The sequence below is a fragment of the Sarcophilus harrisii genome, chromosome 3, assembly GCF_902635505.1.
Source record: "Sarcophilus harrisii chromosome 3, mSarHar1.11, whole genome shotgun sequence".
In the NCBI taxonomy this organism is placed as follows: domain Eukaryota; kingdom Metazoa; phylum Chordata; class Mammalia; order Dasyuromorphia; family Dasyuridae; genus Sarcophilus; species Sarcophilus harrisii.
In genome coordinates this window covers 383,005,972-383,033,474 of record NC_045428.1, presented here as the reverse complement: position 1 = coordinate 383,033,474, position 27,503 = coordinate 383,005,972, and the positions used below count along the sequence as shown (strand labels likewise).

Below are 27,503 nucleotides of genomic sequence, written 5' to 3'. Positions count from 1 at the left end.
GCATAGAGGATATAAGGAAAATGGCAAAGAAAGTATAGAAAAAAGTGATGTAAAAGGAGAAATTTAGAGTCAGATGGCATGAAGATGGGGAGGGAATGATGAAGGCAAGCAGCATGAGGAATTATGATAGGGAAAGGCATAGATTCACATAACCAGGGATCAGAGTTTAGGAGCATTCAGATAGCATGGACCCTTCGATAGAAAAGGGTTAGGGCAGAGCAGGATTTCGGGGTCTCATTTTACAGTATCTTGAGTCTTATTTGTTCAATTTGAGGGTTAGTTCATTGTTATAGGAAATGGTTTATGTTGTCCTTTCAGGAAATTCCTTTCATGGATTTTAGATTCTCAAATTTTAATCATTTCTTTTCTCCAACTTTTGTTCTTGAGCTGTAGATTTACACTAGAGTTGGGCTTTACTAACTACGCTGTGCTTTTGAATGAGGTAGATTTTGAATGTTGATCTTTAATCTCCTAGAGTTAGACACCACTGATCTTTGAAGTTCCAGAATGCTGGTATTTTAGTGACCTCACTAATGTTTCAGGATAAAGTTTTATGGATCACACATCCTCTGGACTTAGTGTTTGTCTGAAAACTGCAGTACCATACTGGTTACTGCCCAACATTATTCCTTGGGACTTCCAAGGTTTCCATTATAGTTTTCTCATTTATTCCATTTTTGTTTCCTCTGGACATATTACTTTGAATGCTATCTGCATCCCTAAAAGTTTCTGGCTGTCCTGGGAGGCTAATTTATGTTGATACTAGTGAGCTCCCTTTCTTTTGTTTTAGGACATCTGGCTAACTTCTTTTACCACTATGGTGTTTAAGAAGTCACTGTAGTATTTCTATGGCTTTCTAGATTATTCATTCTGGTGCTGGAATAGTTATATGTAGAGTGCCGGGCAGCTTTCATCCACTCAGACAGACATCTTGGATGGAAATTAGGATGTGCATTTTTTTTTTAACTCTTTTCTAGGACCAACTGTAATTATTATTATTATACAGATTTAGTCTTGTTTTTATTATGCTTTTGTTATGCATATTTATTTTCCTGGTTTTTCCAACCTTTTTTGAATTCAGTTCATATATCTTTACATGCTTTTCTAAATTTCTAATATTTGTTCATAGAAAATAGTAATATTCCACTATTGATATACCATAACTTTTCCAGTCATTTCCAAATCAATAAGTAACAACCATGAATTTTTTGAGACACAGTGGACCTTGTAACCTATCTTTGTCCTTTTGCTGAAATGTATTAGGATTTTTGAGGCAAAGGGTATAGACAGGTTGGTAATTTTTTAAAAGCACAATTTAATTTCAAATTTCTTTTCAGAATGGTTGGACTAGTTTGTGGCTCCACCAATTGTTTAGTGTGTGTCTTCCCATAGCCTGTCTAGTATTGACTATTTCCATCTTTTGTCATCTTTTCTAAATTGTTCAATGTGACATGAAACTTGAGAAATTTTGCCTTACATTTTTTCTGGTTATTAGTAATATGTAATAATCCTTCATTTAACCTTTGATTTTAACTTCCTTTATCAATGTAGATTAGCACCTTTTTTACAATTTATCATCTTAACAAATTATCATATGGCTGGAAGCTGCTTCCTCACTACCATTCCATCCATATCATTCCTGTCCCTCTAGTGCATCTATCCTATTTTCCCCATCCTCTGCTCACAATCATTTTAAAATATATTTGTATTTACTGGTATCTGTACCTATTGGTCTCCAACACAGACAATGTAAGCTTCTTGAGTTCAGAGAGATTATTTTATTTTGATTTCATATCCCTAGTGCCTAGCAGAGTGCCTGATTTGATACATAGTAGAGCTTAAATAAGTTTGTTATATTGTTTAGAATCCAGAAGTTAGTGCTACTAATAGTCTTAAGATAGGTTCTTGAGTTCTAGAATTTTATATATATATATATATATTTTTTTTTTGGTTACTATATTTCAATATAATTGGTTTCCTTTTAGTTTAAAAACATTACTGAAAAAAGGAGTCAGCTTTATCAGATTGCCAAAGGGGTCCATGACACACAAAAAAAGGTTTCTAAGAATCCCTGATCTAAGATGGTTACTGTTTTGATTAATTAGAGGTTATGTTTAATCAAGCAACTGACAAACACTTGTAAAGTGCTTACTATATATCATGCATTATGCTAGGCAATAAGAAAACAAAGACAAAAAATGAAAGTAGTTTACATTTTATAAGGCTACATATATGTGTGTATATGTATATGTGTTTGTGTATATGTTTATATACATACACAATAAACAAGAAGTAACTGGAACTCCTATGAGTTGTAATAGCAGTGTGATCAGGAAAGATGTTATGTGAGAGGTGGCACTTAAATTAAGCTTTGAAGAAAACTAGGGATTTTAAGAGGCAGATGTGAGGAACAAGTACAATCCAAACATGGAGGATATATTATCCATGTAAAGGTACAAAGATAAGATTGTTATATTTGAGGTATAATGGCTACATTGTGAATGTGTGAGGGGGGTACATATGTACTAAATGTGGAAAGGCAGTTAGAACCAGATTACTTAGAATTTTAAATGACATTTGGAGAAGTCTTTGATCATGTATTTATTCTGATAATATCTTTAATAACTAAACTGACTTTCTGAATCTTAAAAGTTGGAAGAGATATCACAGTCCAACTAGTCCAAACTATACCTAAAGAATGAGAATTTTCAAATATTTTCCTTTTCCCTACAGTAGAAGGAAAATTGATATCTTAGAAAATGAAAAGATGTGAAAATCTAATTACAGAAAAGTGAGAAACTAAAGCAGAATCTGAAGTAGTATCCCTTAAACAAAATATTTTAACCCTTAATTTCTGAGACATAAAACATGATATTTGATATATATATTAGCTTAATGAATTCCATAATGCAAATCTGTCAAGTTGATTCAGAAATAAAATAATGCAAACACTTAGAGATGTTAAAATGATTGTGAAAATACAAAAAGGCATGATTAAATTTTATTCTTATTTAGTTTATGAACATGGTACTTCAAAGAAAAAGATTCATAATAAAACGCCACATCCAAATTCCCCTGCAGACTATATGCTACTATAAATATATATAATATTCTGTACTCATTATTATTAAAGATGCAAGAAACAAATCACATTTCTAGGGAAAATAACTTACATATCACAACAATTTGAGATATCTGAAATAAGTAATTCTAAGAAATCTTATTTATTTTATTTAAGTAAAATCAAACCATGTAATTATTGAAATGATCATAAAGTCTTGTATTATTCATGCTTTATTATGATCTAAAATCATTTTTCTTAAATTTTTCTCATCAGAATATCTAAATCTTCATTCTTATTAGGGACTAAGTTGTTTATATTGTAAAATAAACAGTGCAATATGCTATTCACAGATAACTATATATGTGTATTATATAAAGGAATCACATAAATACATATATGTGTATATAAATCTCAAGACGAAGAATAATACTTACAATTTGTCAGTAAAAATGTGCTATTTTTTGCAAATATATTTTAATCCTAGAAAATATTCAATATTAATTTTTGTAAAAAGGAACTCCTTCCATTATTAAAGACAACTCTTGAGTTTTAGAATTTAAAGCATTTGATATAGGTCTTCTTGACAGGAGGCCATGGTTTCGTCTTATTTTTCCCATATTATTCTCCCTTTTGGATGAGCTTGGGTTAATTGTACTCCAGTTTGCCATATGATGAAAAACCTCTGGAAATGTACCATTTGAATTTTCATTGTCAATTCTTATTTTAGTGGCAAGTATCTTCTTCAGCGTAAGATCATCCATGCACTCTTTATTCCTCTTTGGCTTTTGTTCAGAGTGATATAACTTTCCATTGACAAGCGGACCTCCAGATTTAGCATAAATTCCAGTATTGGTAATGGAAGGAAGAAAAATTTGAGATATCTTCTCTGAAGAATTCAGGGATGAATCCTGAAGATAGGTAGGGAAATGGTGATTTATTTTACAATCAAAGATTAATTTACTTGAATTTGGATCACTTGATTGCAAAGAGTGTAGACTATCTCCTGTTAAATTCTCATTCAAACCTGAATCTTGATGATTATTGAGTTTTTCTAAATTAGCTTTAGATCTTTCAGGTAAGTGGTCAAGTCTGCTCTCTTTAAAGAGTAATCCAGTGCCAGGTATAAAAAGTTCTGGATATACCTGCTTTGACAGATGAGTGGCAGTTTTATGTGGTAATGGCTTTTGTATATGTCCATTAATCAGTGGATTTTTCCATATTAAAGGGTTATAGACAGTTTGGCCATCAATAGGGCATGAATTACTTATGTTTAGTAACCAATCATCAATGCATTTCCTATGAAACTTTAAAAAAAAGTATGTTAGAGTTGTAATCATATTGATTATAATCATTAGTAATATAGTATATAAAGCCTCATCAAAACACAAATAATATTATAACTATTAAGCAAAGACCAAATATATTATTCATTTCTCAAAAGTAATGTTTCAAATTTTTGATAAGCCAGACTCTTTTAAATATAATTTAAATTAATCTATGCACTCAGTATATAAACATTGTTTATACAAGTCATATTAAAGACTCAACATTAAATTTTCTTGAATGAATAATTCCATTTAAATCTATCCATGTATTTATTTTCTAATGCAGAAATTAATAAAAGTTTAAAAATTAATTATTGTTAAAACGTTTCAGACTCTGAGTTTAATTCACATGAAACAACAATTATACATTTATATAAAATATACTGTGAACCTATGTTTGTATATCTCTATATGTACTTGTACAAATATATACAAATATGTTTTTGTGTATGTAAAGGTGTATATATATATATATATATATATATATATATATGTATATAAACATGCATACACATATACTCATGTATTTTTTGGGAGGAGGAAGATTAAGTCTTCCTATCTTACTCAGATTGGAAGTACAATGGCCACTCATAGACCTGATCCCAATTGCTGATAGTCATGGAAGCTTTGCTGGATTCATTTCCAACTTGGGCCTAACTAGTCCCTCTTCAGGAAGCCCAGTGGCCCTCCGCTCCTGTGGGTCGGCCACATTGGTGCTTGACTTGTACATTAATTTTAATGCAGCTTAGAATTCCAAACTCGTTACCCAGTACCCTCAGCCTCCCCAGAAGCAATGTTTGTAGGTAGATGCTATCACCCCAAGATAGAGGATACTTTTCTATAAAAAATTTTAAGGCATTTAAGATAAAAAAAAAAAAAAAAGGATTAATATCCCCCTTTAAAGGAATGCAGTATGGCAATAAGGAAGGACCAAAACCTTGACCTCTCATTTTACTGGAAAAAATGATTAATCATCATTAGTAATTCTTCGTTATGGGGTGGGGCATTCTTCTAAGTTCTCTAATCTTCTCACTTCTAAGATTTTGTGATATTACAATGCTATGCTTTATCTCAGCACCAAATTTCTTCAAAGTTTAATAAAAGGATTGAATTTCCCATCCCTATTCTACTCATTTACTCTGTGTATAGCATCAATAATGATATAATAAATTACTAAATCATTACTATATTTACCTATGTGTAAAGCCATGAAGTATAGTTAAGTGTTGAAATGAACATGGATTACTACTAAGTTTTGTTTTTACCTTGTGATTACATGACAATAGTCTTGTATGCTGACCAAGACAAAATGGCTTCAAACAAAGTCGACACTGGTTACCTGGAGCAAGCAGCTTACTATATTTTGTAATTAATATGAGAGGAAGTGATGTTACTACATGCTTTGGTGTGCAACTGTCACTGCAATAAGAAGAAACATGGAAGTATAAATATTGATTTATGACTATATATCATAAAATAATTATACAACAGCTATACTCTAATTGTCATATCAAAGCCAATGCAATTACTACTCTTAGGGTTTTTCTTAGATTGATGACAATAAAGTTTTATGAACTACAAAGTTTAACAAATCTACTCTATTTCTTACTCTGAACAATACAGTTCTAACACCATTTGGGAAAACAGAAAAACATTTAAAGGTTTGATTCAGAGAATAATTCCATTGTACCTCAATTAAACAAACATCTATTAAACACTAGGGATGGAGGCTACTTATCTTTTTCAGAATTGTGTTTAGGTTTTTAAACCTAACCCAATTTTGGGAGGTTCTTAATATTTTATTAATTATAAATCTTGGTTTGTCACTCATAGGGGGATTAATTTTTCAGCCACAGTCATGATCAAAGACAGCACATTAAATCACAGAAAGGATACAATCTACATCAGTGGAAGAATAGCCACGCTAATAAAATTATAGGATCACTGAAGTATAAATATAAAGGAGAATAAGGGGGAAATATGCTAGAACTTACAGAAAAAATTGATTAGTAGGATAAAATTTCTCTTCTCAACAAGAGAAGAAATTTAACAGAACATTTCATTAATTATTTTTTAAACATCTTTAAATATTAGGTATGCAGGGAAATAAAAATTTAGGAATCTTCAAAGGAAATCACTGTTCTTGCCTTCTGGAAAGGTCAATCTTGAAAACATTATTGAAACAATTCAAACTGATAAACATTATTTGAGAAAATTTAAATTTCAGAGAACTTTCTGGATGTCATTCTAACCTTTTTTCAAGGTGTGTCATCTCTTCTTCAGTCTGATTTGTAAATTCTGTATTTTTTATGATTTTCTCTGCAGGACATAATTCTGGATTATTTTCTAGTGATTTCCATCTTTGATTTCTCTTCTGTGTTGGTTAAAAAGAGGTGATCACTTTTTAATTCAGAGGACATTTTCTATATAATTTTATGTTTAAAAATTAATAACAAAAATTATAAAACATTTAGATGCTTAAGTTTTCTTTCCTAACCTACATATTATTTTACAATTACAATTTATAGTATTTGACACTGAACATAACATTGTAGCACCACAATGCATATTAAGGTGAATTATTTAAAACGATGAAGTAATTTTCATAAAAACTGTTTTGCTTCTATTCATGTTTTGTTTTCTTTTAACTAAAAATAGAAGGCAGATATTGTTGCTCGTGAATTTGATATTTAATAATATTTTCTAAAATCAGGAAAGCACCACTTCTAAATTTCTAATTAAATAGAATTTTTTTTTCTTAACCAGGCATGAGAGCATGATACAATTGAGATGGAGGACTTCAACTATGTAGTTGTTACCTGGAATGCTCTCTCTGCTTGAAGCAGAGAAGCTAATTGGTTTGCTTTAATGGTAACTTCATCTTTGAAGAGTGACAGAATGAATTTGAGGTACAATTAATATGTGTCTGATTCTCACCAACAATGAGAAACTGGTTGCTGAGATTAAAATAGTAGGAAACTTAAGTGGAAATAATCATTCCATTTGGGAAGTTGTAATAGAGGTGGAAAGAAAAGGTAAAGTAGTTAGACATACATCTTGAGTTTCAGAAAAAAAATATTTTACATTATTCATAGAAAGAATAAATAGGTTCTTGTGTCCCTAAAATTCTAGATTCTTAAAAAAAAATCTGAAGACTATGGAAAAATGAGTCTAATGAGAAAATGGGGGCATTATTTAGAAATACTAATGTGGACACAAATGGAATCCATCAAGTAGTTTAGATTTTTAAATTTCCTTTAGTAGAGGATCAAAGTAAAGGTAGGTAACCTAGGATGAATACAAAGGCATAGGAAATTTTGTAAAAATAAGGTCCTGAGTGGTAAACTTTGAATAGACTAACACTGGTGAGGGACAGTAAAGATACCAAGAAATGTTATTTGATTCTGCGCTAGAGAGAAGAGAAAGATCAGAGAAGGAATGGTTACAGCTTAGAATTATTATTATGACAATGGATGACAGGAGAAAAGGCAGAATTATTTCCCTTTTCTTTTGCTTCTGTTTTCTCTGACAAATGGGAGTTTTCAGATCACAAAGAACAGATCAAAAATAATTAAATGGGAAGTGAAATGAAAAGTAAGAGAGCATTACCCTGGACAGTTGAGATGAAGAGACTTAGATGAACTTTTTCTTACTTAAAGAACTGATATATATGATTACTAAAGCACTGTCAATAATCTTTGTGAAATCTTGAAGAGTAGAATATTGGAAAAGAAGAAATACTTTAATTTAAAAATAAAAAGTAGAGGCTGCCAATGAGCTTGATTTTCATAGGCCAGTGAGCCTGGTTTTGATTTCTACCAAAATTCTAGAAAATCTGAAACATTTTAACAGTTTAGAATGGTGTCTAGAATCAGTCTAGTAAGATGACATAAAATAGGGGCAAATATATATAGGAATCATTTAGATTTCAAAAATATCAACTTTATAAAACCATATTGCACATAGTAAACATTTAATAAATGACTATTATCTTGAAAAGATGAGATACATGATTAGAAAACAATTAATATGGAAAAATATCTGGCGGGTTTTAGTGAACCTAAAACTCATTATTAGTAATTAGTACGCTAGGATAGCCAGAAAAATTAATGCATGTCTATGTTGTATTAAGAGATATGTATTGTCTAGGACTAAAGAGGTTTACAACCTGCTGTCCTTTGTCCTTTGTGGGTCTCATTTGAAGTACAGTGTTCTATTTTGGGGACATTTTAAATGATATTGATAAACTAGAGAATATCCAAACATAATATTATAAAGATTGTGAAAAATTATGCCATAAAAGGATAAATGAAAAGAAATGGATATATGAAAAAGAGAAGAATTTTAAAAGGGAAATAATATTTAAAGGGTATCATGTGAAAGGTCAAGTAGAACCAGAAAGCAAAATGAAGTCCAATGATTTAAAGTTGCAGAGACAGATTTATGAAAGGGAATACTTCCTAACAACTGTAGCTATACAAAAGTGATTCTATAATTAAAGTTCAACTTGATTACTAATCATAAGAATTTCTTCATCATAATGTTTGTTGGCTAAAAATGTTAGGATAAATTAGGTATTATTGTCAGAAATTATGTGTGATGTTAATTATTTCTGAATTTAGGCTGAAAAAAATCCATAAAATATTTACCTGGTCTTATCCTTCTATTTAAAAGTGACTTATACACTAGCAAATGACTATTTGGTAGATGTCAATAAGATGATGACAATACTCAAAATAAAAGATACTGAGTCTCAATGACTTATTCGCATTATCATCAAGTCAATTTTTCTCAATATTATAATTTTTACCATGTCTCTGTACCACTCATGCTTGACTATTGTTACTTATTCTACATTGATCTACAATCACATCTCTATTCTACCTTTTCTACATTTGTTAGCCTTTATACCTTACACCAAACCTCCTTTTTCCTTTTTTTACTTCCCTGCCTTTTCTATAGTTCTTTTGATTGGCCTTTAATAAAGGCTATTTTTAAATAAAAATACAGGGCAATTTGTTATCACAATTCAAATATACTTTTGAATTGCTACTATAGACCCCATAATGGAGAACATAATAAACGTTTGAGATGTATACTATACCTGCCGAAAAGTAAAAATATGTGGAGGATGGAAACAACTAACAAAACATTCATGGCATAGGTGATATTCAGTACATTCAGTGCACCTAAAATATCAAAAAAAAAAAAAGAAATTGCTAGATTCAGATATTTTGGAAAATTATGATTGTCAGATAACTTTCCTAGCATGTTCTTCCTTCACTTTCCCAAATCCTAGTCATTCTTCAAAGGTTGGTTCAAGCCATAACTCTTCCATGAAGGCTTCTATAATTATTTTTGCCTATATCTCCATTATTGTAGTATTGAATTAATATTTTGGCATATACCAAAAAATTTTAGCCTTCCTTTTCATTTAACTTATTCAGCAATTGTTTCATCCATGTTATTAATGTCCTGGAACAGCTAGATTATATGGTGTGGGTTTTTTTTGTCCAAGAATAATAAAGTGTGGTATTGTAGGAGAACTGAATCATATCCGTCTTCATATTCTTAGCCATAGGAAGAACTAGATTTGTGATTTCATTGGTATAGGGACTCGTAAGTGAGGAAATATCTACCAATTCAGGCTAGCATTTTCTTTGCAGCGTAGAGTCCTTGAGAGTTGCTTAGAATACTGAAATATTAACATGATGAGTAAGTGGTTAGTACTCAATAAACACTGTTGATTAAATAAGAGAACATAGTTTAGCATGTAATTATACTATAATTATTCTAAAATGCTAAAATTCAAATTTACTATATTTGGGTAAATTTTACTGGATATTTTTAAAAAATCTCAATTCACTTCTTATTTTATTCATAACTGTTTAAAAATCACTCAAAATAGTAAAAAAAATATTTCTTTATTAGTATGAAAAGTGCAGATGAGAATTTGCCTTTTTTGGTGGAAATATAATTTTCGAGTGCCATGAAAGTTCTCTTACAATACCTCCTCATGACACAAAGGTGATCTTGGTTCATAACAGGAGGGTACAAGCTCTAGTATGTTCTACTCAACTGAAATGGTTCCTCAAATAGACTGTTTCTGCTGCTCTGCAAGAACCAGCCTAGCTAAATATATAGAAGAATAATCAGTAAAAGACTGGCCTAGTCAATTTCAAAAGACTTGTGAAGGAAAGTGCTATCCACATCCAGAGAAAGAACTATGAAGAGTAAATGTAGATCAAAGCAGTGTTTTCACCTTGTTGTTATTGTTATTAGCTTGTTTTTTCCCTTTCTGATTTTCCCCTTTGATTCAATTTTTTGGGGGGTGCAGCATGACAAATATGGAAATATGTTTAAAAGAATTGCATATGTTTAACCTATATCAGATTGTTTGCTGTCTTGGAGACAGAGAGAAGGGGAGAAGAGAGAGGGAAAAAACTGGGAACTCAAGGTTTTGCAAAGGTGAATACTGAAAACTATCTTTGCATGTATTTGGAAAAATAAAATACCATTTAAAAAAAAGACTGGCTTAGAGGTGATGAAATTCTTGACTATGGTGTTTCAGGAAACATCTAAAAATATAAGAGAACTGAATCATATCCATGTTCATATTCTTAGCCAGAGGAAGAACTAAATCTGTGATTTCACTTAGGAGTGAGGAAACTTTTACCAGTGTTGGCCAGCACTTTGTTTGAAGCTTAGCATCTTAGAAGAGTTGCCTAGAATACTGAAATATTAAATGATATCTTTCAGGTCACAGACATAGTATATCTCAGAAGGGAAATTGGATCAGAAATTTTCCTTGTTTTGAGGGCAGCTCTTTATAGCCACTCATTTTTGTATAATGAAATCTAAATGCACAATATAACTCAATTGATGGATGACTCAAAAGTCTTCTAAGAAAGGGAAATAAGGAATTGGCAGAGTTCGTTTCATCATGTGTCCGAAGGCTACAAGTAACACCATTTTCTGGGGAAATTTGTAATTCAACTTAACACTAATAATGATAAATAAAGGCAGACCAATATAAAGACAATTATAATCCATGCTCCAGTACTAAATGAGAATAAAGAAATAGAGAAAATATGAAGAGCTGAATAAACTTCAGATTAAATCAAAATATACCTTAGTAGTTAAATTTTTCAGGGCAAAGATAGCAACAAGTGAGTATAGTGAAGATTATGTTAGAAAATAGCAGATGGAAAGTACAGTGAATAGAAGCAGTCCTGAAATCAGGAAGGCCTGAGTTTAAATCTTTCTTGACTCTTAGTACTTATGTGGGTGAGTCACTTAACTATTGTTTGCTTCAGTTTCCTCATCTGTAAATTGGAGATAAATAACAGAATCTACCTCCAAGGGTTGTTGTGTGGATAAAGTAATATGTGCAAAGTGCTTTGCAAACCTGAAAATGTTATATGAACATTGATTTATTTTTATTAAAAATTCTGGGTTCAGAATCAAAAGAGGTCAAAGGCTTTTGGATTATTACATATAATTCACCTGTCTATAATACTTTATCATTAAGTATCTTTCTATAAAAATAATGTGGAAGGCATCTGAAACTATAAGCACTGAGCAAATTATATACCAAAAAAATGAAAGACTAAGTTGCCACAGATAATGAAATAGGTCCAAATTAAAAGAGGAGGTCATAATAGATGACATTTAGGAAACTAAATAGGTATTTAAAAGAATTCAAGCTGCCTACAGCATGGTTAAAAGAATCTTTTAAAAACTACTGTTCTTTGGTTGATAGTATATGGCTCTGACTCATGGAACATGATGATCCCTTAAAAAATCAAAATTAGAGGTGTCACAAAGAGAAATGGTAAGATATATGATGGGTGAGGTTAGGCCATAGCATACTACCCATGGTGATTATGTGAAAGAAGAGATCATCAGTGCTGTATATGACCAGAAGAGAAGCTTGGTCAGTCTTGTAATAAAGGATAACAGATACATAGCATGAGTCTTGCTCTAGTACTTTCTAAATAGTAAAAAAAAAAAAAAAAAAAAAAAAAGTCTCCATTATTTTTGGTGAATCTTCTATGGAAGACTTACAACATAGACAAAATGGAAATGATTATGATATATACTGGTGGAGGGATAAATTCATGAATTCATCTAAATAGATTTCCCTTAAATAAATAATATTGGATGGGGCTATGACCTGTGTTTCACTGATCTATGGAACTCCTGGAGTTTATAGAAACTCCATGGATATCAACATCCTTTCTGTAACTTGAAATCTTAAGAGAATTTTCTAAAACTCTGAAAGGCTAAGCGACTTCTAGGATAACAAGCCAATTTGTGTTAGCAATGGAATTTGAATTTAGGTTTTTCTATCTCTTCAACCAGCTCTTTCTTTATGAAATACACACTATCTCGAAAAGGCATTATTTCTCATTGAATATATTCATCAATAAATAGATAAATGTTATTACTATTACTGTTTTTACTTTTTCTTGCTTATCCTTCACACTTGTCTCTTATTATTGACATTTAAAAGGGGTATCAGTGGAGAAATGCAATCTTTTATCTAAAATTTATGTATATTTGGCTTTGAAAAAATCCAAAGTAATGCTTATTTAAGGCATTATATATAAATATATGTATATATATTCTAATATTTTTAAAATTCAATTCATACAGATAATAATGTCCATCTTTGACAAGGAGCTCTAAAACAATCTTACTGATAGATTTCATACTGCAAAGTATTGAAAATGAATAGTTTATATTTTAGGCTAATGTAAAGCACCAACAAATGAAAGAAATCCCTTGTACCTTTAACCTTCTTGGAGCATGTTTCAATGAATGTTCAACAAAGCTAATAATTATTTAGGCTCCTCACTAATTGATGATCAAGAGGCTTAAGATGGAAGATTTCCTGTAATTCAGATAATCTAAAATAATAAAACAACAGTAAAATTGTTGATATTTTTAAAGCACTTTTAAGATCTGCAAAGCCTAGACAGAACTTTTATCTCACTTAAAATCTCAAAACAACTCTTTGAGGTAAGAGTCACAGGGATTTTAAGTCCTCTTTTTACCACTAATATGTGTTGGAACCAGGATACAAACCTTGGTCTCCTGATTCCATACCAGGCTTCCTCTCATGAACATTATTATTGTCTTCTATCATTATACTATAATATGTTATATAATTAATCATTGTTTTATCTTCTAATCAGTTATAATTCTAATAATAATTATATAAGTGGTACTTTAAGATTCACATAATTCTTTGTATACAACAATGTGAAATCACTAGTGTGAGTCCTACTATTCATGTTTTACATGTGAAAATTTGAGGGTCAATCTAATTGAATGACTGACTACATTTATAGAACAGTAAGTGTTGGATTTGTCACAGCCAGATCTTCTGATTCTAACTTTCTTTCTCACCCATATACTTCTCTATCATGGCTCTTTGATAATTGGTATGAATTCTAGCAACAAGATAGACATCTGATATATATATCTATGTATAGACTATATACATATGTATATATAAACATATATACATATATATATGTAAATAAAATCTATTCATCTCTCTATCCTTAAAGAGAGGTAACCACGATCACATAAATTTTGGGTCTTCTTCCACCAGTATAGGTCAAAGCCCCTATGCTCCCTTCTTAATCTTTGTAATTCTCTTTTAATTCTTTTATAATCCCTCCAACAAGGGATCCATTCAATATACTTTCCTGATTCTATATCTTGAAAGTTTATTGTAGCATTTATTTATAGCAGGAATGTCCATATGGATCTAGTCAACTTCTTTTGTAATATATCAACTTGTTGGCAACTGGATGAAGTTTACATAGTGAGAATACTAACAATTAAATCAATTTTAGTCAATGGTCTAAGAATTATGTAATTTTTAGTACTCGTTGCCCCCATTTCCAATGTTATATGATTGTCACTGCAGGTTGTTTTTTATTTCTACTTTGTAGATAAACATGGTAAAATAATTACTTCTGTATATTTTATGTTAAATTTCGTTTGCATCACCTTTGATCTATGCCTCCTCCACTCTACAGCAATGGTTTACATGTCTTCATTATATACTGCTTCCTTTAACACACTTCTCTGGTTTGCATAGACTTAATTAAGTTTACTCGAACCCCTTTAATGCTTCTCAACTAATCAATCAACAAGTATTTATTAAATATCTACAGTATGATAGAAACTATATTAGATACATATGAAAATAAAAATGTAACAGTCCCTCAAAGAGATTACATTTTATCAAGGGGAAAAATGTATATATTTAAGCTGCAAAATATGCACCAAGTAAATGTGAAGCCTTTTTTAAAAAAAATTTTGAGTTGATGAAGCCATATTCAGTTTCATTTTTAATTTTTTTATTAAAGCTTTTTTTTTTACCAAGCATATGCATGGATAATTTTTCCAATATTGACCCTTCTATAACCTTTTGTTCCATATTTTCCCCTTCTTCCCCCCACCCCCACCCATAGCTGTCAGGTAGTCCAATACATGTTAAATATGTTGAAATATCCATTAGATCCAATATATGTATACATATTTATACAGTTATCTTGTTGAACAAGAAAAATCAGATCAAGAAGGAAGAAAAAGAAAAAACTGAGAAAGAAAACAAAATGCAAGCAAATAACAACAGAGAGAGTAGAATGCTAGGTTGTGTTCTACACTCTATTCCCATGGTTCTCTGAGTGTAAATGGCTCTCTTCATCACTGCACAAGTGGAACTGGTTTGAATCATCTCATTGTTTAAGAGAGCCACATTCATCAGAATTGATTGTCATATAGTGTTGTTGTTGCCGTGTATAATCTCCTGGTTCTGCTCATTTCCCTTAGCATCAGTTCATGTAGATTTCTCCAAGCCTCTCTGAAATCATCCTGCTGATTGTTTCTTACAGAACAATAGTATTCCATAACATTCAGATACCATAATTTATTCAGCCATTCTCCAACTGATGGGCATCCACTCAGTTTCCAGTTTCTTGCCACTACAAAGAGGGCTGTCACAAACTTTTTTTTGCACATGTGGATCCCTTTCCCTCCTTTAGGATCTCTTTGGGTTATAATACCAGTAGAAACACTGCTGCAACAAAGGGTATACACAGGTTCATAACTTTTTGAGCATAGTTCCAAATTGCTCTCCAGAATGTTTGAATCCATTCACAGTTCCACCAACAATGTATCAGTGTCCCAATTTTCCCACATTCCCTCCAACATTCATCATTATCTTTTTCTATAGTCTTAGCCAATCTGAGAGGTGTGTAGTGGTATCTCAGAGTTGTCTTAATTTGCATTTCTCTGATCAATAGTGATTTTGGGCACCTTTTCATGTGGCTACAAATAGTTTCAATTTCTTCATCTGAAAATTGTCTGTTCATATCCTTTGACCATTTATCAACTGGAGAATGGCTTGAACTATTATAAATTTGAGTCAATTCTTTCTATATTTTAGAAATGAGGCTTTATCAGATCCTTTGGATGTAAAAATATTTTTTCCCAGTTTATTGCTTCCCTTCTAATCTTGTCTGTGTTAGTTTTGTTTGTACAAAAACTTCTTAATATAATCAAAATTATATATTTATGATCAATAATGATCTCTAGTTATTCTTTGGACACAAATTCCTTCCTCCTCCACAAATCTGAGAGGTAAACTATCCTATGTTCTTTTAGTTTGCTTATAGTATTGTTCATTATGTCTAGATCCTGAACCCATTTCAACCTTTATCTTGGTATATGATGTTAAGTGTAGATCTATGCCTACTTTCTACCATACTAGTTTCCAATTTTCCAAGCAGTTTTTGTCAAAGAGTGAATTCTTATCCCAAAAGGTGGGGCCTTTGGGTTTGTCAAATACTAGATTGTTATAGTCATTGGCTATTTTGTTCTGTGAATCTAATCTATTCCACTAATCAACTTCTCAATTTCTTAGTACCAAATGATTTTGATGATTGCTACTTTATAATATAGTTTCAGATCTGGTACAGCTAGGCCACGTTTATTTGCTTTTTTCTTCATTAATTCCTTTGAAATTTTTCACCTTTTATTCTTTCAGATGAATTTTGTTATTTTTTTCTAGGTCAGTAAAATAGTTTCTTGGGAGTTTGATTGGTATAATACTAAATAATTAGATTAGTATAGGGAGTACTGTCATCTTTATTATATTCGCTTGACCTATCCATGAGCACTTGATATTTTTCCAATTGATTAGATCCGACTTTGTGTGGAAAGTGTTTTGTAGTTTTGTTTATATAGTTCCTGACTTTCCTTGGCAGATAAATTCCCAAATATTTTATATTATCAACTTATTTTAAATGGAATTTCTCTTTGTATCTCTTGCTGTTGGATTTTTGTTAGAGATATATAAGAATGCTGATGATTTATATGGATTTATTTTGTATCCTGAAACTTTGCTAAAGTTGTGGATTATTTCTAATAGCTTTTTAGTTGATTCTCTGGGATTCTCTAAGTATACCATCATATCATCTGCAAAGAGTGAAATTTACCTACTCTAATTCCTTTAATCTCCTTTTTTTCTCTTATTGCCAAGGCTAGCATTTCTAATACAATATTGAATGGCAATGGTGATAGTAGGCAACCTTCTTTCACCCCTGATGTTATTGGGAATGGTTCTAGTTTATCCCCATTACATTATAATGCTTGCTGATGGTTTTAAATAGATGGTACTGACAATTTTTAAGGAAAAGTCTCTAATGTTTTTAATAGGAATGGGTGTTGGATTTTATCTAATGCTTTTTCTGCATCTATTGAGATAATCGTATGGTTTTTGTTAATTTTGTTATTGATATAGTCGATTTTGCTCATATTTTTCCTAATATTAAACCACCCCTGCATTTCTGGTGTAAATCCTACTTGGTCATGGTGGATGATCCTGGGGATGATTATCTGTAATTTTTTGCTAATATTTAAGATTTTTGCCTCAATATTCAATAGGGAGATTGGTTTATAATTTTTTTCTCTGTTTTTGTCCTACCTGGTTTAGGTATCAGTACCATGTCTGTGTCATAAAAGGAATTTGGTAGGATACCTTCATTCCCTATTTTTTCAAATCGTTTATATACCTTTGGAGTTAATTGTTCTTTAAATGTTTGGTAGAATTCACATGTAAATCCATCTGGTCCTGGGGATTTTTTCTTATGGAGTTGATTAATAGCTTGTTCTATTACTTTTTCTAAAATGGGACTATTTAAGTAATTTATTTCCTCTTCTATTAATCTGGGCGATCTATATTTTTGTAGGTATTCCTCCATTTCACTTAGATTGTCAAATTTATTGTTATAACATTGGGCAAAGTAACTTTTGATAATTGCTCTAGTTTCCTTTTCATTGGTGGATAATTTTCCTTTCCATTGGTGGGTAATTCTTCCTTTTCATTTTTGAGACTAACAATTTGATTTTGCTCTTTCCTTTTTCTAATGAAATTAACTAAAGGTGTATCTATTTTGTTGGTTTTTTCATAAAACTAACTCTTAGTTTTATTTATTCAATAGTCTTTTTAGTTTCAATTTTATTGATCTCTTTTTTTATTTTTAGAATTTCAAGTTTGGTATTTGATTGGGATTTTTAAAAAATTTTTTCTAGCTTTTCTAGTGGCAAGCCCAATTCATTCATCTTTTATTTCTCTATTTTATTCAAGTAAGCCTCTAGAGATATAAAAATTTCTCTTATTACTTCTTTGGCTGCATTCCATAAAATTTGGTATATTGTTTCATTATTGTCAACTCTTGGATGAAATTATTGTGTCTATGATTTGCTGTTTCACCCATTCATTCTTCAGGATGAGATTATGTAATTTCTAATTTCTTTTTGGTCTATTTTCCCCTAGTCTTTTATTGAATGTAGTTTTTATTGCATCGTGATCTGAAAAAAAATGCATTTACTATTTGTGTTTCTGCATTTGATTTTGAGGTCTTTATGTTCTAATATAAAGTCAATGTTTGTATAGGTTCCATGAACTGCTGAGAAGTGTACTCCTTTCTATCTCCATTCAATTGTCTCCAAAGATCTATCATATCTAGTTTTTCTAGTATTCTGTTTATCTCTTTAACTTTTTTATTTATTTTGTGGTTTGATTTATCTAGTTCTGGCAAGGTTGAGATATCCCACTATAATAGTTTTGCTGTCTATTTCTTCTTGCAACTCTCTTTAACTTTTTAACTTCTCCCTTAGGAAGTTAGATGCTATACCACTTGGTGCATATAGGTTGAATATTTATATTTCTTCATTATCTATAGTACCCTTTAGCAAGATATAGTTTCCTTCCTTATCTTTTTAAATTAGACCAATTTTTGCTTTTGCTTGATCTGAGATCAGGATGGCTATTCCTACTTTTTTTTTTAATTTAACCTGATGAATAGTAAATTCTGTTCCAGTCTTTACTTTTACTCTCTATGTATTGCTCTGCTTTAAATGTGTTTCTTGTAAACAACATATTGTAGGATTCTAGCTTTTAATCCAGTCTACTATCTGCTTACATTTTATGGAAGAGTTCACTCCATTCACATTTACAGTTAAAACTACTAATTTTCTATTTCCTGCCATCTTATTAACTACAAATTATTTTTTCCTCTTTCCCTTCTCCCCAGTATTTTACTTATAAGCACTACTTGCCTCAAGCAGTCCTCTCCCTTTAGAGACCCTCCCCCTTTCTTATACATTTCCCCTACTATTTCTCTTTTTTTTTCTTTTTTGTCTACCCCTTTCCTTTTCCCCTTTCCCCTCCCACTTTTCTATAAGATGAGAGATGTTTCTTGGTGAAACCAAATATATCTAATATTCTTTCTTTGGGCCAAATCTGATGAATAAGATTCACACAATATTCGTCACCCTCCCTTCTTTCCCTCAATTATGTTTTTCTTTTTTGGCCTTTTCCTGAGATGTAATTCCCCTTATTTTACTTCCAATTTTCCCATTTTTTTGTTACAATCACCTTTCCCTCTCTAGTTTCTTTTTTTTTTACATTACAACAGTAAAATCAGATTATACATGTGCTCTCAGTGTATACCAATAACAGAAATACAGTTCTCAAGAGTTTTTTTTTTCTTTTTACCTTTTTATGCTTCTCTTGAGTTCTATATTTGGAGGTCAAATTTTTTTGTTAGCTCTGGTCTTTTCATCAAAAATAAATGGAATTCACCAGTTTCAATGAATGTCCATCTTCTTCCCTGAAAGAAAATGCTCAGTTTAGCAGGGTAATTTATTCTTGGCTTCATTCCAAGTTCCTTCGCCTTTTGGAATATCAGATAGGCCCTTCAATCCTTTAAAGTGGAAGCTGCTAGGTTCTGAGTAATCCTTATTTTGGCTCCTCGGTATTTGAATTGTTTCCTTCTGGCTGCTTATAATATTTTTCCCTTGCTCTGATAGCTCTCAAATTTAGCCATGATATTCCTTGGGATTTTAATTTTGGGGTCTCTTTCAGGAGGCGTTTGGTGAATTCTTTCAGTGATCATTTTACCTTATGGTTCCATGATATCCAGGCAGTTCTCTTTGATAATTTCCTGAAAGATAGTGTGTGAGCTCTTTTTTTCATCATATATTTCAGGGAGTCCAATAATCCTTAGACTGTTTCTCCTAGATCTATTTTCCAGGTCGGTTGTTTTCCCAATTAGGTATTTTACATTTTTTTTCTTTTTTTCTTTTGCGTTTGCTTGGCTGATTCTTGTTGTCTCAGTGAGTTATTCATTTGCATTTGTTCAATTCTGAATTTTAGTGAATTATTTTCTTCATTTACTGTTTTTACTTATTTTTGTATTTGTCCAATTGAATTTTTTAAAATAGTTTTTTATTTACAAGTTATATGCATGGGTAATTTTACAGCATTGATAATTCCAAATCTTTTGTTCCAATTTTTCCCCTCCTTCCCCCTATTCCCTCCCCTAGATGGCAGGATGACCAATACATGTTAAATATATTAAAGTATAAATTAAATACAAAATAAGTATACATGACCAAACCATTATTTTGCTGTACAAAAAGAATTGGACTCTGAAATATGTGTACAATTAGCCTGTGATGGAGATCCAAAATGCAGGCAGGCAAAAATATCGGGATTGGGAATTCAATGTATGGTTCTTAGTCATCTCCCAGAGTTCTTTCGGTGGGTGTAGTTGGTTCAATTCATTACTGCTCCATTAGAACTGATTTGGTTCATCTCATTGCTGAAGATGGCCAGGTCCATCAGAATTGATCGTCATATAGTATTATTGTTGAAGTATATAAAATGATCTCCTGGCCCTGCTCATTTCACTCAGTATCAGTTTGTGTAAGTCTCTCCAGGCCTTTCTGAAATCATCCTGTTAGTAATTTCTTACCAAACAATAATATTGCATAATATTCATATACCACAATTTATTCAGCCATTCTCCAATTGATGGGCATCCACTCAGTTTCTAGTTTCTGGCCACTACAAAGAGGGCTGCCCCAAACATTCTTGCACATACAGATCACTTTCCCTTATTTATGATCTCTTTGGGATATAAGCCCAGTAGTAACACTGCTGGATCAAAGAATATGCACAGTTTGATAACTTTTTGAGCATAGTTCCAAATTGTCCAATTGAATTTTTAAATGAGTTGTTTTGTTCTATGGAATTTTTGTCCATTTCACGATTTTTTGTTTTTTAAGGATTTATTTTTTTTTCCATTTCACAAATTCCGTTTTTCTGGAAGTTCCTTTCTTTTTCTATTTTATCAAAGCTACCTTTTAATGAGTTATATGCTTTTTTCCATTTCACTAAGTCTTTTTTGTAGTGAATTTTCTTCAGATAGTTTCTGTTGCCTTTTCCAAACCTTTTTGCAAATTTTTCATTTACTTTCCCTATTTTTCTTCTAGCTCTCTTTTAAGATCCTTTTTAATTTCTTCTAGGAGAGCCTTGTGTGATGGGGATCAGGTTATATTGCCTTTTGGGGCTTCATCTGTAGACAATCTGCCTTTAGATGTTTCAGGGTTTGAAATCTGTTCTTCACTTTTGCCATAAAAGCTATCTATCGTTGAGTCCTCTTTACTTTTTTATTCTTTTTTTTTTTAATGTTAAGATCTGCCTTTAGGCCAGTGGAGGTTTTCCAAGCAGCTGCAGCTGCGCTGGGTCAGTGCTGATTCACTGCTGGTTCTGGGTGGGCAATGCCAGGTCCCATGAGGTTCTGGAGTTTGGGGGTTCATTATTGATCTTTTATGTTTGTATTGGATGTCTTATAACTTCTCTGCTAATCTATTGGCTTGCTACCAGGGCAGAATGGCCAACACTGCGGTAGATTCCTCCCCATAGATTCAGATTCTCTGCCACATGGAGTCTGTACTGCCCCAGAGTCAGCAACACTAGCAGAGTCAGCAATGCCAGGGACTCTGTGGTGTCTGCGCTGGTGTTTATACTTAGTTGGTTGCACTGGGTGCCTCCCTCCAGTTTCCAATTGAAACAGACCTTTTCTGGTGATCCTAGAAATTATCTTGTGCTGATAATTTGTTGCATTCCCAATCTTTGTGTGTTCCAACAGGCCAGAGCCAATTCAGAGGCTGGATTTCATAATTAGTGTGAGAGTTGTTGAGAAGGTCAGAGGGAAACATGTGTCATCCCTGCCATCTTGGCTCCACACCCCTGAAGCCTTTTTTTTTTTTTTTTTTTTTTTTTTGAGAGGGAAAGAGGCAGTCACACAGAGAGGGAAATCACAAAAGGCCACATAAAGGAGATAGCATTGACCATAGTCCATGCCATGAAAAGACTGGGAGATAGTGTGATTAAGTTGCATATCTGATAGCTTTCCTACAAAGCCCTTTCCTAACTCTTTCTTTTCCAAATCCTACCTTTAAAGACCTGGCTTTTACTGACTTTACTAACTAAAATAATATTCTTCCATAACTATTTTTACCCTAGTAATCTCTCTTCCTAGTATTAAATTATATAATGTGTGAAGAATAAAGTGGCCACTTTATGTGGAAAGTCTATAGTCAGATTGTGAAGGATTTTAAATACAAAAAGAAATAAAGGTAATAGGGAGCTACTGAGCTTTTTGAGCAGAGAAATGAAATGATCAGATGTATTCTAGGATTATCAACTTGGCATCTATAATTAGTATGACGTGAAAGAGAAGAAGAGATGGAAATTAGTCAGGGGGCTATTGCAATAGACCCAGTGAGAAGTAACAAAAGCCTGAATTAGAGTGAATCTCTTTGGTGGAGAAATTTTGAAGTTAGGAAGGAGGACAGATTTAGGGGAAAGTGAGTTCTATTTTAGACAAGGTGAGTTTGAGGAACCTATGGGACAGCTAGTTGGAAATGTCTTTAATAGACTTCTAATAACTTCAAGAATTAAATTTTGAAGGGACAGCTAGGTGGTGCAGTGAATAGAGCACCAGCCCTGAAGTCAGGAGGATCTCAGTTCAAATCTGGTCTCAGGTACTTAACACTTCCTAGCTGTGTGACCCTGGGCAAGACACTTAACCCCCAATTGCTTCTGCAAAAACAAAGAAATTAAACTTTTACTTATTTGGAAAAGGTGATAGCATATTTAAAAGTCACTAGATTATGAAAACTACAAAATGACTATTTTGAGTATAGATTTGGTTGCTGCAATTGCCAAAATTACTAAAATTTGTCATACTATTCCATCATTAAAAACATCAAATGTTATGATAAATGCAATATATCTTTTACAATTCTTATGTTATATTTTAATGAAGAAAATAAGCATTATGATTACTTAGATATTTTTCTTCCAATTTGAATATTAATGACATCAAAAAATGACAATAAAACATTGATACATTATGATATAAAATATTCTAGTAAACTAAAATTTCTAGTTAACTGAGAATTACCAGAATACTTATGATTCAAACTGAATGAAAATCTTTATTGGTTCATTTTTCTAATAAGCATAAGTGAAGTATATTGATGATTTTTAGGATTGTTCAGTCCATTAATTTAAGTATCTATTAGAACTGTAGTAATTAAATAATAAATTACTATATTCTAGATACTGTCCTATGCATGGAAGGTATAAAGATGAAAATTATAGCCCCTACTCTCCAGTAGCTCACAGTCTAGTGAAAAATTATTTTTATATGAATAATAATAGATGTATTATATAGTGCCTAAAGATGTTCAAAGTACTTTATAAATATTATCTCATTTTATTTTCACAAATTAAAGAAGTAGGTACTATATTATTAGCTAGTAAGTATCTGAAGCTGAATTTGAACTCACATTTTCCTGATTCCAGGTCTAGAACTCTACCTCCTGCATTGCTTGGCTGTCTCATGTACTGTATTATCACAAATAAATATGATACAAAGGAGAATATGACAAGGGAAAGGGAAAGTTCTAAACAAAGTGAAGAGGCCTAAATAAAAACAAAACAAAACAAAAAAATTGAACCAGAGATCACCTTTACCTATGAGGAAATAAGGGACAATATCATGGAAAAAGTGATGCATAAAGTAGTTCTTGGAAAAAGAGAAAATATAAACAGGTAAGAATGTGGCTAGTCAGTAGCTTGGACAAATGCATGGAATTAGAAAGATAACTGCATAGAACAACAGATATTAGCTTAGTTTGGTTGGTACACAGAGAGGTCCTCCCATGTGAAGAATAGCAGGATAAAACGAGGCTGGAAATTTCTTTTTTAAAATGATTAGGAAAAAAAAAACAAATTTTCAAATGTGTTTATTGAAAATACATGCAAAAACAATTCAGAAGCAAATACTTCATTAAAATAGACAAGTTAATAATTCCTTCTTAAAAATATATGGGGAAATTGATTAAAAAGGAAATGCCAATAGGTTTTTAATAGTTCATTTAAAAATGACTATATTACAAGGAAACTTGATTTGTTACATCTTTGTCTCAGATTGCTTTCACTGGCTTGTTCCCCATGCCTTGAATTTTCTCTCTCATTATTGTTACTAGTTGGTTTCCTTCAGTAACAATTAAAATCTCCCCTGATACAAGAAGTCTCTCTCTCACTTCAATGCTTATACATTCCCTTTAAGATAATTTACAATTTATCTTTAATGTATCTTGTTTGTATATACTTGTTTGCATGTTGTTTTCCCTATTAGACAATAAGTTCTTTGTGAACAGGGACTGTTTTTGCTTTTCTTTATATCCCTGATGCTTAGCATAAAGTATTTAACAAATGTCTGTTGATTGACTAATATCAAATTCAGGGTATTAGGCTTTGGGAAAGCATAGGTTCTCTTCAGTATGGTCATCCCCTTCTACTCCAGGTTTTTTTTTTTTTTTACTTTTCCATGTCATGGACCCTTTTGGTGGTCTGGTGAAGCTGATGGACTTTTTGAGAGAATAATAGTTTAAGTGTATAAAATAAAATTAAGTAAGATTATGAAGGAAATTAAGTATAATATAGTTGTCAAAATACATTTTTAAAAATTTATAGGCCTTAGATTGAGAAACTCTGGGACACAAAATCTCAAGATCTCCATAGACTTCCAAAAAAGGGAAGAATACAAAAAGACCAGAAGGTTTAAGTTTGAGGCACTCTTTGGTCAACTTCATAACATGAGAAGTATGAAATACCAGAGAAAGATGCTATGCTTAAATCTCTTGTTCTGGAGAGCAATTTTAAAGCCCCAGGGTCATGTTGGAGCAAAAGTAGGAACCAGAAACTGTGAGAATAGAATGTTGAAAGCCCTTAAAATGGCTGAGTATAGCAGATGCTCTTCTGATGATTAACTCTGAATGTGTAGTTTTCACTTAGGTGAAAAGACAGTAGCAAATATTAGGGGAGAAATACTTAGGAGTAGAACAGGCAATGCTGCTAAGAAATTAGTATTCTCTTTGAAAAACTTGTAATTTAAAATTTTCCACCAATGTAGCTTTTAGCCCCTCAACGTTTCTTTCATTTCTGTGTCAAAAAAATTCAGTACCCTAGTGGTCAACATTTGGCAATGATCTTTTCAATATGTTAATAAATTGATCCTCACACCACAAATACATAATCTGTTTCGGGATTGATATTTGCATACACATATCAGAGTTTGGGTTTATCTTGAAATGGCTTGCAGAGTCATTCTCTGCAAATTCTCAATTTGAGTCATTAAAATAGAACTCAACAGGTTAGGAACTTTTAATACTATGAAGAATAAAGGCTATTTTTCTCATTTAAAAATTAATTTTAATTATTACTTACTTATAACAAGTTCCCTCAATTGGAAATTGTCTGCAGTTGTTACATGGAATCCCAAGGTGTTTGTCAAGCTTTTCTTTCTCTGCAGCTGTCACAAGTCTGTTGGAGTTTTTGAATTCATCTAAAATAAGTTTTAAAGGTGCAAACTCTTCTCTGCACAGAGGGCACTTGACAACAGAATTTTTTGATGACTTATCTTGATGATCAGTCCATATTTTCATACATTTTATGTGCACACTATTACCGCAACCATACCTAGAGACAATAGAGAATTTGCATAAGTATTTTTTTTTGCCTAAAACAATGCAACTATTTAACATCCCGTCTACTTTGTTTTTCTGTTAACCATGGATCATCAAGAATTGTTATATCAAGTTAACTGTTAGTATAAAAAAAATGTTACTACAATTTCCCCCCCCTTTATAAGACAGTTCTAAATTGATTTCTAGGTATAACTTCTCTGCTTCTACTAAATTATACATTTCTAGAAATATTAAGAAAAAGAGATCAGAAAAATCTCAAGGTAAGATTTTATTTTGTTAATTCTTCTTTATTTGTAATTTAAAAAAAAACCAATCAATAAATAAATCAGTAAATATTTATTAAGCACTTTTGTGCCAGGCACTTTTAAGTTTGGGAGATTCAAGAAAAGGTCAAGACAATCTTTGCCCTCAAGAAACTCATAATCTAATGCAAACAAATATATACAAAGAAACTGTATAAAAGATAAAACAAAAATTAAAGAGGAAAGGCACTAGAATTAAGAGGGCTTGGGTAAGGCTTTCCAGAGAAGTTGAGATTGTGGTTGGGAAAGGAAGTCAGGGAAACCAGTAGGTGAAGTTGAAAGTGGAGAGCATTTCAGTCAATAGAGGAATAGCCAGTGTCACTGAATGAAAGAGTATGTGGTGAAGAGTGAGGTGTAAACAGATTGGTAATGTGGGAGAGGGCTATATTTTGAAGGACTTTAAATGCCAAAGTGAAGGTTTTTGAATCCTGGAGGCTATAGGAAACCACTGGAGTGTATTCAATAGAAGAGTGACATGATCAGATCTTCATTCTAGGAAAATTACTTTTGTGACTGAATGGAGTATAGAGTGAGATCTGAGGCAGATAGACCCATAAGTAGAATATTGTAGTAGTCCAGGCATAAGTTGACAAGAGCATGTATTAGAGTAGTGGCAAATGTCAAAGAAGTTATGTTTGAGAGATGTGGCAAAGGTGAAATCAGTAGGTTTAGAAAAGACTGAATATGGTGAGTTAGAGATAGTAAAGAATTAAGGATAACTATTAAGTTTCTATTAATTAGCATTTCTATTAGCACCTGAGGGACTGGGAAATGATATAGTCTCCTTATAATAATAAGGGAAGAGGGGAATAGGGTTTAGAGGGAAAAGACAAAGAGTTCTGTTTTAAATAAATTTAATTAAAAATGTCTAGTGGATAAAGATGTCTAAAAGTTGTTCATATGAAACTGGATGTCAGCAAAGTGGGAGAGAATTGGTAGAATATTGTGAGAATTACTTATTACAATTTAAAATTTTACCCCACTTACCATAATGTTATATAGTGTATTTTAAAAGTCTCAAGTTTTAAAATTATATTATATCTTCAAGGATTTGTAATGAGTAGGCGAGATATTGTAGGACTTGAGGCATACAAACAATAGGTTAAAAAAGATAGCAACTTTAATTGTTGACTGTTGATTGTTGCCTAGTGAGCTTTCATTGTTTCCTGAAAAAATTCTAGAATGGCTTTTTAAAGGGCCAGTCTATAATCACTTATGGAAAAAATGGTAACATAAGCCTATGAATGGATTTAAAAAAAAAAAAACTGTATGGTAGATACACACACTTCACTTTTTTTAAAAAAATGGTTACTTAATAAGATAATGGGGAAAATCTATGGACATAATATAAGTGAATCTCATACAGATATCACT

General features: G+C 31.7%; 1 protein-coding gene across 1 annotated transcript in view; it reads right to left on the bottom strand.

Moving 5' to 3' along the window:
- Nucleotides 1–3,521: 3,521 nt before the first annotated feature.
- ZSWIM2 (zinc finger SWIM-type containing 2) overlaps nt 3,522–27,503 on the bottom strand; it is a 43,333-nt gene continuing 19,351 nt past the window's right edge. The window contains exons 5-9 of the mRNA XM_003764036.4: nt 25,568–25,819; nt 9,494–9,578; nt 6,642–6,763; nt 5,655–5,808; nt 3,522–4,368 (exon numbers count right to left, since the gene is read on the bottom strand). Of these exons, the coding sequence (XP_003764084.1) occupies nt 3,562–4,368; nt 5,655–5,808; nt 6,642–6,763; nt 9,494–9,578; nt 25,568–25,819 (1,420 nt within the window). The 3' untranslated portion in view covers nt 3,522–3,561. The remainder of the gene's footprint in view (nt 4,369–5,654; nt 5,809–6,641; nt 6,764–9,493; nt 9,579–25,567; nt 25,820–27,503) is intronic.